At 40.8% G+C, this 15,987-nt stretch overlaps 1 protein-coding gene across 3 annotated transcripts in view; it reads right to left on the reverse strand.

The window, feature by feature from the left end:
* Positions 1 to 10,812: 10,812 nt before the first annotated feature.
* Positions 10,813 to 15,987, reverse strand: part of PID1 (phosphotyrosine interaction domain containing 1) — a 264,241-nt gene continuing 259,066 nt past the window's right edge. For all 3 annotated transcript variants that reach the window (XM_061387120.1, XM_061387141.1, XM_061387130.1), the window contains one exon: positions 10,813 to 12,951. In XM_061387120.1, the coding sequence (XP_061243104.1) occupies positions 12,475 to 12,951 (477 nt within the window). In that variant the 3' untranslated portion in view covers positions 10,813 to 12,474. The remainder of the gene's footprint in view (positions 12,952 to 15,987) is intronic.

Below are 15,987 nucleotides of genomic sequence, written 5' to 3' on the forward strand. Positions count from 1 at the left end.
ATAAGCCACTGCGGGAGCTCGCTGGTGGCACAAGTATTGAAAGTGAGACCATGAGAAGACACTAATGACTGAAGCATCAGCAGCTGAACAGACAGAGCCACTGGGTCCTCAGGTCTGAGCATGAGGCACCTGGATCTGTAGGAAGTTTGGGACTCAATCTGGGAGATCCAAAGCTGAGGAGGTTGGACTGTGCAGTGGAAGTGACGTGAGAGGGTCCTTGGAGTATCAGTGTGTTCTGACCTCAGTCCTAAGTCTGCTTTCTAGTAGCTATGGGCTTCAGCCAACTTGCTGAAGCATATTCAAAATACATGCTTCATACATAATAGGGGAAGAAAAATTCTCACCACCTAGAGGTTCTGTGACGGAGAAGGCAATGGCACCCCACTCCAGTAGTCTTGCCTGGAAAATCCCATGGACGGAGGGGCCTGGTGGGCTGCAGTCCATGGGGTCGCTAAGAGCCGGACATGACTGAGCAACTGCACTTTCACTTTTCACTTTCATGCATTGGAGAAGGAAATGGCAACCCACTCCAGTGTTCTTACCTGGAGAATCCCAGGGACGGGGGAGCCTAGTGGGCTGCCGTCTATGGGGTCGCACAGAGTCGGACACGACTGAAGCGACTTAGAAGCAGTAGCAGCAGTAGGGGTTCTGTGAAGATTAAATGAGATGATGCAAAGTGTTTGGCACCTCATTTATGCTCAGAAGTATCAGATCTTATTATTTCAGTTATTTCAAAGTGCTCTTCACTCTTCAAACTCCACCTTCAGCCCTGGTAGAGTCCATGGAGCTATTAGTGGACAGTGTTGAGCCTGAAGGAGGTAACTTACTAATTTCCACCTGGTACCTGACCTGGTGGCTCAGACGGTAAAGCGTCTGCCTCAATGCGGGAGTCCCGGGTTCGATCCCTGGGTTGTGAACATCCTCTGGAGAAGGAAATGGCAACCCACTCCAGTACTCTTGCTTGGAAATTTCCATGGATGGAGGAGCCTGGTAGGCTACAGTCGAGGGGTCGCAAAGAGTCGGACACAACTGAGCGACTTTCCTTTCCTTTACCTGACTCTTACTCCAGCAATGTGTTCAGGAAATGCATATTTCTGTGCTTTCCTTTCCTAGGGTATTCTGAGACTAAAAAAGAAACCCTGGAATAAATTACTTCCAATCCCAGGTCCTAATGCTTAAACGTTTCCTAAGACAATCACCAACTGAGACTAGCTATTTTACAGTGTCAGCTGGATTTGCCTAAAAACAAAGAAAAACTTTAGCACAACTAAACCCATTAAGTTGGAAAGAATTGCAAGGCTCATTAAATTTGCAGAGAAAAGGAGAAAGACAAAGCTTTCCAAGTCCTCTGATCATGGCCCATTGTGGAGAAAAAGGCAATTTATAAAAAGGGATCTTTAATCAAAATATAACAAAGTCTGACCTTTAAAAGGACGAATTGAATAATCAGCCTGGAAAATAATTTTTTGTAATAAATTCTCCCAGCTGCACAGAAGTCCTTTGGTTGTTGGCCAGTGGAATACTGGTATAGGCTTATCTTAGCAGAGTGGCATTGAGGCTGCTTTTTAAATACTGGGGAAAGGTGGGGAATCTGACTCTGCAGTGTGGTACAGAGCACATGCTTACAAAAAAATAAAAGGGAGGCACAACCACATGACTTGGAGCTGCAGACGCTGAAATGCACCAGAGTCCCCGAGTTACTGGCAGATCCCAAATCCTGGCCTGCAAAGTCTTCTTCTTTTTGTGATGTGGGGATTTTAGTTGGATTACACTGAGATGCCTGGAAAACACCAATTCCCAATGAAAAACACAAGGGGCTCCATGAGGGCATTGGCTTAGACCAACTTTGGCCTGTAAAACTTGGCCTTAAGAGTTGGCTAATGTTCTCACACACACAGAAAAGGCCATCCTGCCTGTTTCAGACTTTCTTATTTTTTTAGTTTTCAAACTTCTTTTCTCTCACAACCTCATTTCTCTCAGCAGACAACCAAAACCAATGATTACCAGATACCGACCTAATGAAAGAAAACAATTACAAAAAGAAATGGAAGATGGGGAAGGACAAATACAGGGAAACGTCATCTCCATGAAATGCCTGTGTATTTAAGAACCATGTTAATTTTATTTCACAAGGAAATTCAAAGCATTTAAATGAAAATATACTTCAAAGAACTGTCTGCTCCGACCTTGATAACCCAACCACAACCCTAGCTGGCCAAGAGAAACCAAGCACAAAGTGGGCTTCCCACAGGGGCAGGAGGAGGAAAAGTGTTGAATTCAAAGTAGAGCAATCCAGGTTCTTCTCCTCTGAGCCATGAACTCCAAATACGACTCAATGTTATTACCTCCCTTATCATTATGGGTTAATTGTGCCCACTCCCAAATTCATGTGTGGAAATCCTCATCCCCAGTATCTCAGAATGTGACCTTATTGGGAAATATGATCATTACATATGTAATTAGTTAAAATGAAGCCCTAATACAACATGACCAATGTTCTCATTAAAGGGGGAATTTTGGAGACAGGTAGATAAACATACTGGAGAAGGAAATGGCTGCCCACTCCAGTATTCTTGCCTGGAGAATTCCATGGACACAGAAGCCTGGTGGGCTACAGTCCATGGGGTGGCAAAGAGTCGAGTATGACTGAGCAACTAACACACACACACACACACACATACACACACAGAGGAAAAAGACCATGTCAACATGAAGACACAGAGCAAGGTGATGGAGCAGAAGCCAAGGAATGCCAAAATTGCCAGGAAACCACCAGAAGTTAGAGGAGAGGCAATGAATCAGATTTTTCCTCACAACTTCAGAAGCAACCAACCGTACTGACACCTTGACCTCAGCTTTCTAAATTTCAGATCTGTGAGACCATAGTTGTTTAAACCACCCAGTTTGTGATACTTCGGTATTACTGTCTCAGCACATAAACACACGAGACAGCAAAAGAGACACTGATGTATAGATCAGTCTTATGGACTCTGTGGGAGAGGGAGAGGGTGGGGAGATTTGGGAGAATGGCATTGAAACATGTATCATATCATGTATGAAACGAGTCGCCAGTCCAGGTTCGATGCACGATACTGTATGCTTGGGGCTGGTGCACTGGGACGACACAGAGGGAGGGTATGGGGAGGGAGGAGGGAGGAGGGTTCAGGATGGGGAACACAGGTATACCTGTGGCAGATTCATTTCTATATTTGGCAAAACTAATACAATATTGCAAAGTTTAAAAATAAAATAAAATTAAAAACAACAACAACACACTTACATACCTAATGGAGTTGTGCAAGTCTTCTAATTAATTAAACCCAATCCACAAGCCCCTCTATGTGTCAGCCACTGAGATGGGCTCTGTGGATGCAGAGGGCATCAGGCCATGGTTCTCAACCTCTTGGAATATGTGATCTCAAACAACTGTATCAGGCAGGCATGGTTATTTAGCACTTGATATGCTGCTGCTGCTGCTGCTGCTGCTACTGCTGCTAAGTCGCTTCAGTCGTGTCCGACTCTGTGCAACCCCAGAGACAGCAGCCCACCAGGCTCCCCCATCCCTGGGATTCTCCAGGCAAGAACACTGGAGTGTGTTGCCATTTCCTTCTCCAATGCATGAAAGTGAAAAGTGAAAGTGCAGTCGCTCAGTCATGTCTGACTCTTAGCGACCCCATGGACTGCAGCCTTCCAGGCTCCTCCGTCCATGGGATTTTCCAGGCAAGAGTACTGGAGTGGGTTGCCATTGCCTTCTCCCTTGATATACTACAGAGTGTAAATTATGTACTGAAAACCAGAGTTTTAAATAAGAATATGAAATATCTCATTAATACATTTGTATTAATTATGTGTTGAAGTAATATTTTAGATAGTTGGGTTAAGTAAAGTACATTATTAAATTAATTTATCCAATTTATTTTCAATTTTTTAGTTTGACTATGAAAATATTTTCAATTATATGTGTCATTGTCAGGATAGATCTATAGGACAGCATTGCTCTAGGAGCTCCCAGATCAAGGGGTGGAGTAAACCCAGAACCAAGTAATAGACTTGTGTCAAGGTGGTTGTGAAAATATCTTTACAAGTCTGCAGAAGCCTGGAGGAAGGAATAAATCAACACAAAGAGGGTAGCAGGGTGTGCCAAGGCCCAGGTTCTGGCCCTTTGGGAGAACTGCAAAGAACTCTTTAGGCTATCCAATAGTTCTCTGTGGAGGAGTGAGAGGTGAAAATGAAAACCCTGAAATAGTGGCATCAGCTGAACACTCATGGGGTGCCAGCATGGGGCTGAATGCTTCATACATATTTTACTAGTTTAACGCTCATTGCAGCTGTGTGCGTTAGGCGCCCATTCTCACTTTGTAGATGAGGAAACCGAGGCCTGAAGCATTAAGTTCATTGCCCAGGGCAATGCAGGACAAGGGTTTAATTCTGAGCCTGGACTAGCAGGTAAGAACCAGCTTGCTCTTGAAGGAGCTGTTTATCGTACTAATGTATAAAATTAAGGTAGGTGCACATGAAGGAAAGGAAAGAGTGGGGACATTCATTCATTTCTCTCGTAGACAATGAAGAGGCTACAGAAAGATTTAAAGCAAAAGTCTGGCATGAGCAGATTTGACTTTGAGAACAGTAGGAGCTCTGGAGTCTGTGAAGAGTGGTGGGACTGGAGATTCTGTGTTCACCTAAGAAGCTGGTTCTTCCTCCTAACCCAGAAATAAGGTAATCCAGAGAGCTTCCTGTTACCATGGCCTTTGAGGGATATAGTGCCCTCAGGAGGCACTTGGCAGACAGAAGACAAAGTTATCTGAGGACACAGAGCTGGTCTGACTGAGGTCAATGGCAGGCGATGCAGAGCTCTCTCCTGTCTTCCTCAGAAGCTGCTGTTCTGTGACATCAACCATCCCTGGATGACACTTCAAGTCATGGGAAAGGCTTGTATCAAGAGTAGGATAACAGAAGAAATAAACAAGACTTTGGCTTTGGAGGTCCACCTCAGCACCAGAGTGATGCTACGTTTTACCTCCAGGTTCCAGGCCTTTTTAGCTTCGCTGGGATCCCCCAAAATGTTTTTTCCCCATTTCTGAGGCTTCCTCATGTGTGGGATGTATCACATCTTTCCTCCAATAGTAATAAGGAAGAAATGACTCTCAGGAAGCAATGCTATTGATTCTTTAAAGCACAACTTTTCATACAGTGGTGCTTAGAATGTGACGCCTCAAAGATCACAATTGTTTTAATTGCCCCCTGGTTCTCTCTACCACAAGCTCCACTCTGTGTGTTCTTACCCTCAGAACCTCAGACACCACACTGATGGGGCAAATATGATGATCAGGTAGTTTGTTGATATATCACTGCAAGTGATACACACATTCACAGATCTGGAAAAAAAAAAAACTATTAAATGTTAAACTTCATATACAAACCAGATGCTAAAGATAATTGGTAATAATTGACTTTTTAATTGACTTTTTATATGATCCTGATGAGTTACTGAGCTTCTTAAGGTGATTCACAAAGACTTAGCATCTTGATAACTTAAGGGGGAAACAACTAGTAACAGTAAATTATTAAAGATTGTGATCAGAAAATAACTTCTATTTCAATTGTTTTGATACTGATGTTTCTGCGAGACAAAAGAGTCAGTCATTTAAGGATTTTTTGAGGGGTCATGGTTAAATCAAACAATTATACTAATTAAAGGTAAAGATATATGTAAGTACTCTGTATTTTTAAAAAATAGGCATTTTATTACCATCAAGTACTCTGAATTCTAGAATTGCATTAAGTATCTGTTGCTTTGTAGAGAACCCATTTTAATAAATAGAGAAGAATAGGTTGAAACCAGCAATCAAAGCCTCACTTGCAGTCATACCAGCTTCTACTTATGCTGAAATTATGCTATGTTTAGCAAATTGTTATTTGAATATGTGGAAGCAGTGTTTTCCAAAATAGGCAAATACTCTCAATAACAACGTTAATTAATCTTATTTATTTATTAAAAATAAGCATAAAACTTGAGCTTTTCAAAGCCAACACCACAGACTCCTAATTGGTTTTGCTAAATTAATGAAGTTTTACTGTGCTAATTTCTAAATGTGTGGTCTTAAGCCTAGGAAAAGCTGTTGCAATTAAAACAGAGAAAGGCAAAAGATAATTTGGTGAAAGACTTGAATTAAAGGTCTAATTCCATCCTAATCCCCCAATTAAAATGTTTTTATAACAATAATAGCATCTACATGAAGGTAACCCAATTATGAACATAATAACATTTATTATTATACTTTTTCTATGCAAAATTGGTATCAGAACCACTGTGTTCAGGCCTGTGATGAGCCTTGGTCTTATTTAATCCCAAGTTTACATTAAAAAGTTACCTTGGAATGGAGTCAACTCTTGGCTCTTCTTTGCAAGTAGGTGTTACCTTAAACGTTTCTTTTAAGCTTTGCCCTCCAAAGACAAAAAATTCTGGAATGGTAATCAGGCCATGTAATGACAGGGTTGAAATCAAGCAGGTCCCATGTAATGTCACATTTTATTTCACAAATCTGGTAACATTTTCAAATGACTCAACATCAGTCTATTATGTATGTTTAGATAAATGGATAAAACCATTAAGAAAACAGTTGTCAAATGAAGTTATAGAAATGAAAGTATGGCCCATTATTGGAGATTTTTATGAAGGACTTGAAATTACGTGTAATACATCACTAGTTCTATTTTCAGAATACATCAGCACTTTCTTGTAGCAGCCTCTAAGTCAAGTTATTGAAAAGCAGGAACTTGAGAACATTTTTGAATGAAAATCATTAAGTTTCCTAAGCAAAAAAAACTATTCAGATTCTGCTTCAATGCCTAAATTTGGGTGCAAAAGCAAAACCCAAGCTAATCTTACGAGGACATGCCATGAGAAACAGTTCCCCAAATCTCTCTGTGAATGCCACCTTTGCTCAAGTGTACAAGAGCATGTCTTAGATTCATTTTTAATAAATATAGTTTATTTGCAAATGTCCAAATGGAGATGGTTTAGATTTTTTCTTCCTCTTAGTGATTCTCTTTACCCATCAGTTGTTTTTCTTTCTAAGTTTTGTTTATGTAATAAACATAGTTCTCTGGTGACTATTATCAGCTGGAAACTCTTTCAAAAAAAAAAGCAAGGAAAGTTCTTAAGTTGAACAAGGCATCCCATAAAATTACTCCAAAAGCCCAACCTTGGCATCTTAAGCTTCTTAAAGATTAAAAATATCTTTAAAAGCTTCTTAAAGATCAATAAGAATATGACAATTAGGGGACTCTTTCTCTTTACTGCAGTTTAGTCTAAGGTATATTGAAGAGATGAGAAGATATCGCATTTTTAGGAATGCCTAAGAAATACTAGGCTATGGAGAATTGTTATCATGTTCCATATGACTGGGAAAAAAAAATAATAAAAGCAGTTTAAGATCATTGGCAGGGTCTGACAATCTTGTCAAATTTTGCATCAATGGACCATGAACCAAAACAAGTAATCTCAGATGCAGAGCATAATATATGCTCTTTCCTGCTAAAATCAGAGACAGTCTAGGATGGTGTTATGTACATAATTTAGCTGAAAGGTAAGAAAGGAGGAGGGAGAGGAGGAGGAGAGCCAAAATGGAGAAAAGCAGATAGAGAGGATAAAGAAAAAAGTATTTTCTGAAGTACAAACTTGGGGGGAAAAGTTAAATTCATATGCTTCATACTATCAGAAAATTAAAACATCCTCCCCCATCACTCTCTCTCTCTCCTGACACAGAAATAAACAAAGTCAAATGTAAGACAAGAATTCTGTAATCTATTAAATGCAGGTGCCTCGAAATACATTATCTGTCCACTTCCCTGGGATAGTGTTTGCTCTATTTCAATCATACAGCTCACATTGGACATTCTTTATCTATAAGCAGCCACAAACTTGTTCTGGAATTAGGTAAGGAATGATGTTTTTGCCTTTAGTAAAAAGCCCATTTGCTCACCTTTGAAGGACATGGGCAAGCGTTTCTAGGATTCCTTCCAGGGTTTTGTGCTGGAACTTGCAAACCAAAGCCTCATACAAAGATTTTTCCTTCTGTCTATCCCTCCCTCCATCCTGCTAACAGAAACTTACTGAGTTCCTATTAGGTGATCAGCCCTGTGATAAAGCAAGGGATAAGATGTGAATAAAAGAGAAAAAAATCCCCATCTTAAAGACATTTCCACTCCAGAGGCTTATAAAGCTATTACATAATTATACAAATAAATGTATAATTGCAAACCTCAGTAAATGTCATGAAGGGAAATTCTAGGATGCTATAGAATCCTGTAATAGAAGGATCTGATTCAAAGTTACAACATACCCTAAGAAAAACAAAGGGCTTCCCTAGTAGCTCAGTTGGTGAAGAATCTGCCTGCAGTGCAGGAGACTCGGGTTCGATCTCTGGGTCAGGAAGATCCCCTGCAGGAGGAAATGGCAACTCACTCCAGGGTTCTTGCCTGGAGAATTCCATGGACAGAGGTGCCTGGCAGGCTACAGTCCATGGGGTCCCAAGAGTCGGACACGACTTAGTGACTAGAGAGAGAGAGAGAGAAGAAAAACAAAACAAAGAGTTCATCTTCGTTCTTTAGGGTAGAGAGAGTATTTTATCCATTGACCACAGCCAATAAAACATTTATGCAAAAAATATCATATTATGTTATTCGTGCTCAAATAAAACTTCTCGGGCCTTTGTTTGCTTTTAAAACTTTTTCTGTTGCTATAAAAAATACTTCAAAAATGAATAGCAAAGATGTTTATTTCTAGTGGCTTCGTATGCTAATTTAAAATGAGCTGGAGGGTTTTAAAAGGAATGAAAAAAAAATATCCAAAATAGAGCAAATGCCCTGGATCAGAAGTTAGTGGGTCTTAGTCCCCGTTAAACATGCCCGAGCTGGGCTGCTTTGCCCAAGGTATACAGTGTCTCTGAACCTTAGTTTCTTCATCTCTATATTGAATGCCATACCCACCAATAGGATCCTTCTGAGGGGCTTACGAGTTGACGTTGAGAAAAATGCTTTGTGACCACTGGTATAGAAAGTATTGTACAAAAGTGGAGGAAACAAACGGTTAAAAAATAACACAAGTCTGAATCTCCCCTCTGAGGGGAATTGGTATTGGCTGTCCCAGAAGACTTCATTAGTTATTTGAAAGATGTCGTCCTGTATTTATCTCTAAATTGCTTGCTAATCGCTAAGCACATGCTCATGCCAATGTTCTCAGAGCTGATTACGTAGCACGTCACACTTGGTACCCTGAGAAAAATACCAGCAAATGCCTTCTGCAATAAATAACCATATGTGCCCTTACCATCCAAATTTTACTGAGAGAGGAAAATGGCATTGTTTGGAAATATATGCTGGTTGGGTTCTTTTTTTTTTTTTCTCCCCCTCTTCAAAGCATATTCAAGGACAATAGAGTGAACCTGGAAATGAGAAAAGTTCAACTTGAAAGAAAATGCCATTTTCCTTGGAGGAGTGAGGTAGTAATTCTTCCTCGAGTTCTTCTCATTAGCAGGCACCCATATTTTCACTTTCAAAGCCTTTATATTTGTGACTGATCCCATGAAGGGCATTGCTCAAGACACACAGGCTCCAGGGCCATCTGCCTTATTTGATTAATGGGGCTATTCTGAGAAATCATGGCCTGGAGGAGACATTTTTAACCAGTTCTGTCAGAAGGAAATCACTTCGTGTTTACCTTCCACGATTTCAGTGCAGGTTCTCCCGAGAGGTACGTGAGATTTTATAAATAGCCATCATTTGCAAAATGTTCCAGAAGATTCTCCTCTGAAATAAGACTATCACACTAAGTAACTCTTTCCATTGTTGACCTCAATGAAGGGGCAGTCATTATCTATAGGTATAGTATTCAAAAATAAAGCAAGATGCTTTTAAACACCATCAAGGAATAAGTCATTGATGATCAAATTTTAACACATGTTTAGAGAGAATTCCCTATTTATTCAATTTTCTATATTTATCTTTAAATTGGAGTATAATTACTTTACTATATATAATTTACTATATATAATTCCCTATTTATAATTCCCTATTTATTCAATTTAATTTTTTTTAATTTATCTTTAAATTGGAGTATTTAAAGATAAATATAAAAAAAATTAAATTGAATAAATAGGGAATTCTCTCTAAACATGTGTTAAAATTGGAGTATAATTACTTTACTATATATAATTATATATAGTATATATATATATAATTTACTATATATAATTATTAACGTTGTGTTAATTTCTGCTAAACAACAATATGAATCAGTTATATGTGTACATATATCCCTTCCTCTTGAGCCTGGTGGGATGAATTGAGAGAGCATCATTAACATATACACACTACCATGTGTAAAACCCACTCCAGTGTTCTTGCCTGGAGAATCCCAGGGACAGAGCCTGGTAGGCTGCCGTCTCTGGGGTCGCACAGAGTCGGACACGACTGAAGTGACTTAGCAGCATGTGTAAAACTGGGGCTTCCCTGGTGGCTCAGATGGTAAATAATCTGCCTGCAGTGCAGGAGAGCTGGGTTCGATCCCTGGATGGGGAAGGTCCCCTGGAGAAGGGAACGGCTACCCATTTCAGTATTCCTGCCTGGAGAATTCCATGAACGGAGGAGCCTGGCAGGCTACAATCCATGGGGTCGCAAACAGGAAGACGCAATTGAGAGACTAACGCTTTTCATGTGTAAAACAGACATCTATTCAATTTGATCTGTTTAGTCCTTCAGGTTTTCTTTACTTAAAAAAGGAACGCCATATACAATATGAAACTCCCCAAGTTTTTTAATGCAAACATATTTTTTATTAAAGAATGAATGCATTTATGCTAAAGAGTAGTTTACATTTGTCGTGAAGCAGCAAGCGGATCTCCAGAAGGTGTGCTCCCCTCAATACAACTCCATGCTTATTCTACATGCCTTAAGACGGGACCCACACTCGGGGGCACACATACACACACACAAATGCATACACGGACACACAGATACACAGACCAAAACACCAACACCACTTCTCTCTGGATTCTATAAACTCTCATTTAAGGCTTCTGTAAGGTGTCCCAGGGCCCCTGACATGGTTACCAGGATTCAAAACAGACTCTCAGAAAGGAGCAGCAGCACCTGGAAAACTTCCTCTGCTCTCGGCCTTAAATGTGTGGGTTTTCACCAGTACTTTCAATGTCACTCAGTGTTGATTCTTTGCATTTATGGTATTTAAAGATCCATCAAACCAAGAAAACTCAGGCTGTCTTAGTGAAAAGTTCTCATTAGAAATACCCAACAAACTGGCAACTCTGACCCTAAGAGAGCAATCCAATTAGAAGAGAAGAAGGTCAGATTTCCCTTGCGAATGGACATAGGTTCTCTGGATAAGTCTGGTTTATAGAATCCGTTCCCTACTCAAGTGCCATGTTGAGTGATGGGTCAACGCTTCCTTAGTGATACCAGCTCAGATATGAAGCTTGCCGTGAGAGAGTCATCAGATAGGATCATCAACTAAATAAGTTACCATAAATTGCAGTTGAAGAAAGGATAGCCCACATGGGCTTTGTATACTCGATGATTGCTCATTCCCTTTTTCTGGACTTTCTGTGGTGGTGGTTTGAAGCTCCCACATTGTTTGACTGCTTCTTTCATTTTCTTGGTTATTATTGTCTTCCCTTTTGGTGTCCTGCCATGTAGGTTGAGACTGCAATCCTGGAGGGATGGTGTAGTGGATTGGAAGGGCAGAGAGGGTAGATGGGGCAGTGGCGGAAAGGGGCTATTAGTAGTTGCAAGTATTCTAAGAAAATCGATGAAGTGAATACAATAAGAACAGGGTGCTACTGGATACACTATGTAATAAAAGCATTGCCTTTAACTGTGAATTAACTGCCAACTATCAGGTTGTTAGTTATAAAGCTCAATAAAGCTGTGCTGATTTGCTTACTGAGGAGAGAATCTGAAACCAGCCAGGGGAGAGGAGCTCTGCATTGTTCCTTAAGCCCAGAGGCCTCCTCGTCAGCATTAGCACTCACCATCTCCCCCCACAACCAGGGATTCTATAGGTGCATCTGACATTTTTGTTGGGTTTCATAAGGCAAGTTGGAATGGTGCATTGAATATCAACCGCAGTATGTTTACCAAGAGTGGCGAAAATCAGCATGGAGAACTACAATGGAGGCATTGGAAAATTAGCCAAAAAAAGAAAAAGAAAAGTCTAGAACTTCCCTCCCCATCCACACTCCCACCCTCCTCATAGTCACAGCAGCAGCAGATTTCAATGTAATGTAATTACTTTAATAATACATTTCTTTAGATTTAGAACTGCTCTTCTGAATTTAAAAAGCTTGGTCGGCCAATAATTTGGCAGTCTTTTCATCCCAAATTTGAATCATCGCTTATCCGTCTGTCATCTTGAATTCCTTGACCAATGCTGCCTTTGCTGAAGCTCTCTCAGTTCACTCAGCCATCATCAGATTCTAATTCCTGGGATGCTTCTTCTGAGGAGCTGTTCCTGTGGATCCGGCCATCGCTCTTCATACTGTGGAAAGTCTTCTTGAAGGCCTCCATCATGGCGTGGGCCAGCTTCTTGGCCTCCAGCTTGCTCTCGCACTCGACAGCATGGCAGTCCATCTGGTAGGACAGGTCATCATTGATCTCCCTGTAAACCCAGGCGAAGATGTTGGGGCTCACGTTGTGGTCGGCGGTGCAGTAGGCGATGCGGGCCACCTGGAAGGTATCCATGTGTACCGTGGCCTCCCCTTTGTGGTCGAGGTGATGGAGCCACACTTGGAATGGTCGGATTTCCAGGAGGGCATTAGCCGGAAAGACGTCTTCTCGGGCCAGTGTGTGCTTCTTCCAGAGCTCGATGACTGGCTTTTCTGTGCAGCCTGACAAAAACTGCATGCCTGTGGTGGGCACCTTACCCAGATAGGTCACCTGCAGACGGAAGAGAAGAAAAAAAAGAGAGAGGTCAACAGTAGGCTCTTGATTCTAGCTGTTCACTCATGTCCCCAAAGAATCACAGTTTCACTCTAGAACAATGGAGAGATATCTTTATTGCCCCTTAAAAGAAGAACTGTTGGGACTTCTCTGGTGGTCCAGTGGTTAAAAATCTGCCATCCAATGCAGGGAATGTGGGTTCAATCCCTGACTGAGGAACTAAGATCCCACATGCCACAGGACAACTAAGCCATATGCCACAATTACAGAGCCTGTGCACCGCAGCTAAGACATGATACAGCTAATAAATATGTAGATAAATATTAAAAAATAATAACTGTTGTCAAAATTTATATTTTTTTCTCCCTAACAAGTTGACCCCTTGACAAAGGTACTGAAATTTTTAAAACAGGGTTAGATTTTTAAAATTTAATTTCTAGAGGACTACTCTCCCTCCCCCAATCTCCTTTTAAACTCAGAATGAATGATTATGATCTTTTACAGGATTTGGCATTTCTTTGAAATTATAAATCCACTTGAAGTTGATTTTTGACCAAACACACACAGACTTTTATGATAAGAAAGAGTCAAAGGAATGTTGCCTCTGAAAAACAAAATCTTTATTAAACTTATCTCCTAGACAGATTCTCTTTGTAAATCTCTCAATGTTTGATTTCACTTAAGCTACTTATTTCTTAGAAAATGCCAAGGACACAAAAACTGTTCTATTTAACTGATGGTCTAAAACATGACTGTTTTCTTGCCAAGGTAATGTTTAAAAATGGAGCAATAACCAGTTGTATTTCAACCCAAACAATTGTTTGTGTCGGAGTATAATTGCTTTATAATGTTGTGTTGCAAAATGTATTCTGCTGTATTGCAAAATGAATCAGCTACATGTATATGTGTGTGTGTGTGTGTGTGTATCCTCTCCCTCCCCTACACCTCCCTCCCATCTCCCCATTCCACCTCTTTAGGTTATCACAGAGCAGAGCTTTCCACTAACCATTCTACCCATAGTAGTGTATACATGTAAATACTACTCTCCCAGTTTGTCCCACCTGATAAAAATGAAAGACCTACAGATAGGTTAAGATTAAAACCCAGGTTTATCAAATAGCTAAATGAGCAGTACTAAAACTACCAGGCTCCTCTGTCCATGGGATTTTCCAGGCAATAGTACTGGAGTGGATTGCCATTTCCTTCTCCAAAAACAAAGAAAAGTAATTCCAAATGATTCAAATAGTATCCTTTAAAAATTGATTTATAATATACCAAGAAAAGATGTTCACTCTCTCACTTTATTTTTCACTCATCAAGATAGACAGACCCTCTATCACCTGGCACGTGCATTATGCAAACACATAACCCAGCCTGCTGCAGTCCATGGGGTCACAAAGAGTTAGATAAAACTTAGCGACTTATTTGGCTCAAAATAAGAGGCCCAGATATATATATAATTGGTCAGATATATATAAATAAGAGGCCCAATTATACTCTGGTCTTTTCCAAATACTTTTTAGAAGAGACTAGAAAGAGGTCCAGAGAAATGGTGAGAACTGAGCAAGGACATTTGGCCACAATGATTCTAAATCAATGTTTCTGTTAAGTGGACATTAAAGGCCACACGCAAAAGGTTCAGGACACAGACGCTGAACCCCGGTGCATGTTTTTGTGCTTCACTTCTCTCTTAAACAAGAGTCTGTACTGTCCCTTTAAAGAGATGACTTCTTAGAAAAGAAGCACAAATGCGGCCCATTCTAGAAATATTTCTTAGGAACCTATTATGCACAATGGCAAGGTGCCAGGTGGGCATGGGAGAAGGGGAAGATGGAGAGGTCCAAAATTAACGGGCAGAAAGTAGCTGAATATTTGTTCAGAGTGGCATCTTTGAGCCCAGTGAGGTTGAAAATAAATCCTAGCTCCTCAGTTCACTGAGTGGGTAGTTCTGGAGAAACTGCCAGCCCTTTGCACATACACAGATACAGCTATGATGTGAGGCAGATGGTGGAAAGGGCAGGCAGGCGGTACCACAAAGCTTCTGTTGTTGTTAAGTCATGTCCCACTCTCTGCAACCCCATGGACTGCAGCACAACAGGCTCTTCTGTCCTCCACTATTTCCCAACTTTGTTCAAATTCATGTCCATTGAGTCGGTGATGCTCTCTAATCATCTTATCCTCTGCTGCCCCCATCTCCTTTTGCCATCAGTCTTTTCAGCATCAGGATCTTTTACAATGAGTCAGATCTTCCCAGCAGGTAGCCAAATTATTGGACTTTCAGCATCAGTCCTTCCAATGAATATTCAGGAGTGAGATATTCCTTTAGGATTGACTGGTTTGATCTTCCTGATGTCCAAGGGACTCTCAAGAGTCTTCTCCAGCACCACAGTTCAAAAGCATCAATTCTTCTGGGCTCAGCCTTCTTTATGCTCCAACTCTCACATTCATAAATGACTACTGGAAAAGCCAGAGTTTTGACTATACGGACCGAGGCAAGGTGATATATCCACTTTTTAATATGCTGTCTAAGCTTGCCATAGCTTTCCTTCCAAGGAGCAAGTGTCTTTTAGTTTCATGGCTGCAGCTACAGTCCACAGTGATTTTGGAACCCAAGAAAATAAAATCTGTCACTGCTTCCACTTTTTCCCCATCCATTTGCCATGAAGTGATGGGACTTCATGATCCACGAAATCCATGATCTTAGTTTTTTGAATGTTGAGTTACTAGCCAGCCTTTTCACTTTCCTCTTTCACCCTCATTAAGAGGCTCTTTAGGTCCTCTTCACTTTCTGCCATTAGAGTGGTATTATCTGCATATCTGAGGTTATTGATATTTCTCCTGGCAATCTTGATCCCAGCTTGTAATTCATCCAGCCCAGCATTTCACATGATGTACTCTGAGCATTTAACAGAGCCAGTGATGGCACTCACCATGCTTAAGGAACTCCTCTGGGAAGGAGTCAATGGATTTCAAGGCAACAGGGCTTCAAAGCTCAGACAGGAGCCCAGCAACTAGACGGTGAAGGGTAGAAAG

The sequence above is a fragment of the Bos javanicus genome, chromosome 2, assembly GCF_032452875.1.
Source record: "Bos javanicus breed banteng chromosome 2, ARS-OSU_banteng_1.0, whole genome shotgun sequence".
Classification (NCBI taxonomy): Eukaryota; Metazoa; Chordata; class Mammalia; order Artiodactyla; family Bovidae; genus Bos; species Bos javanicus.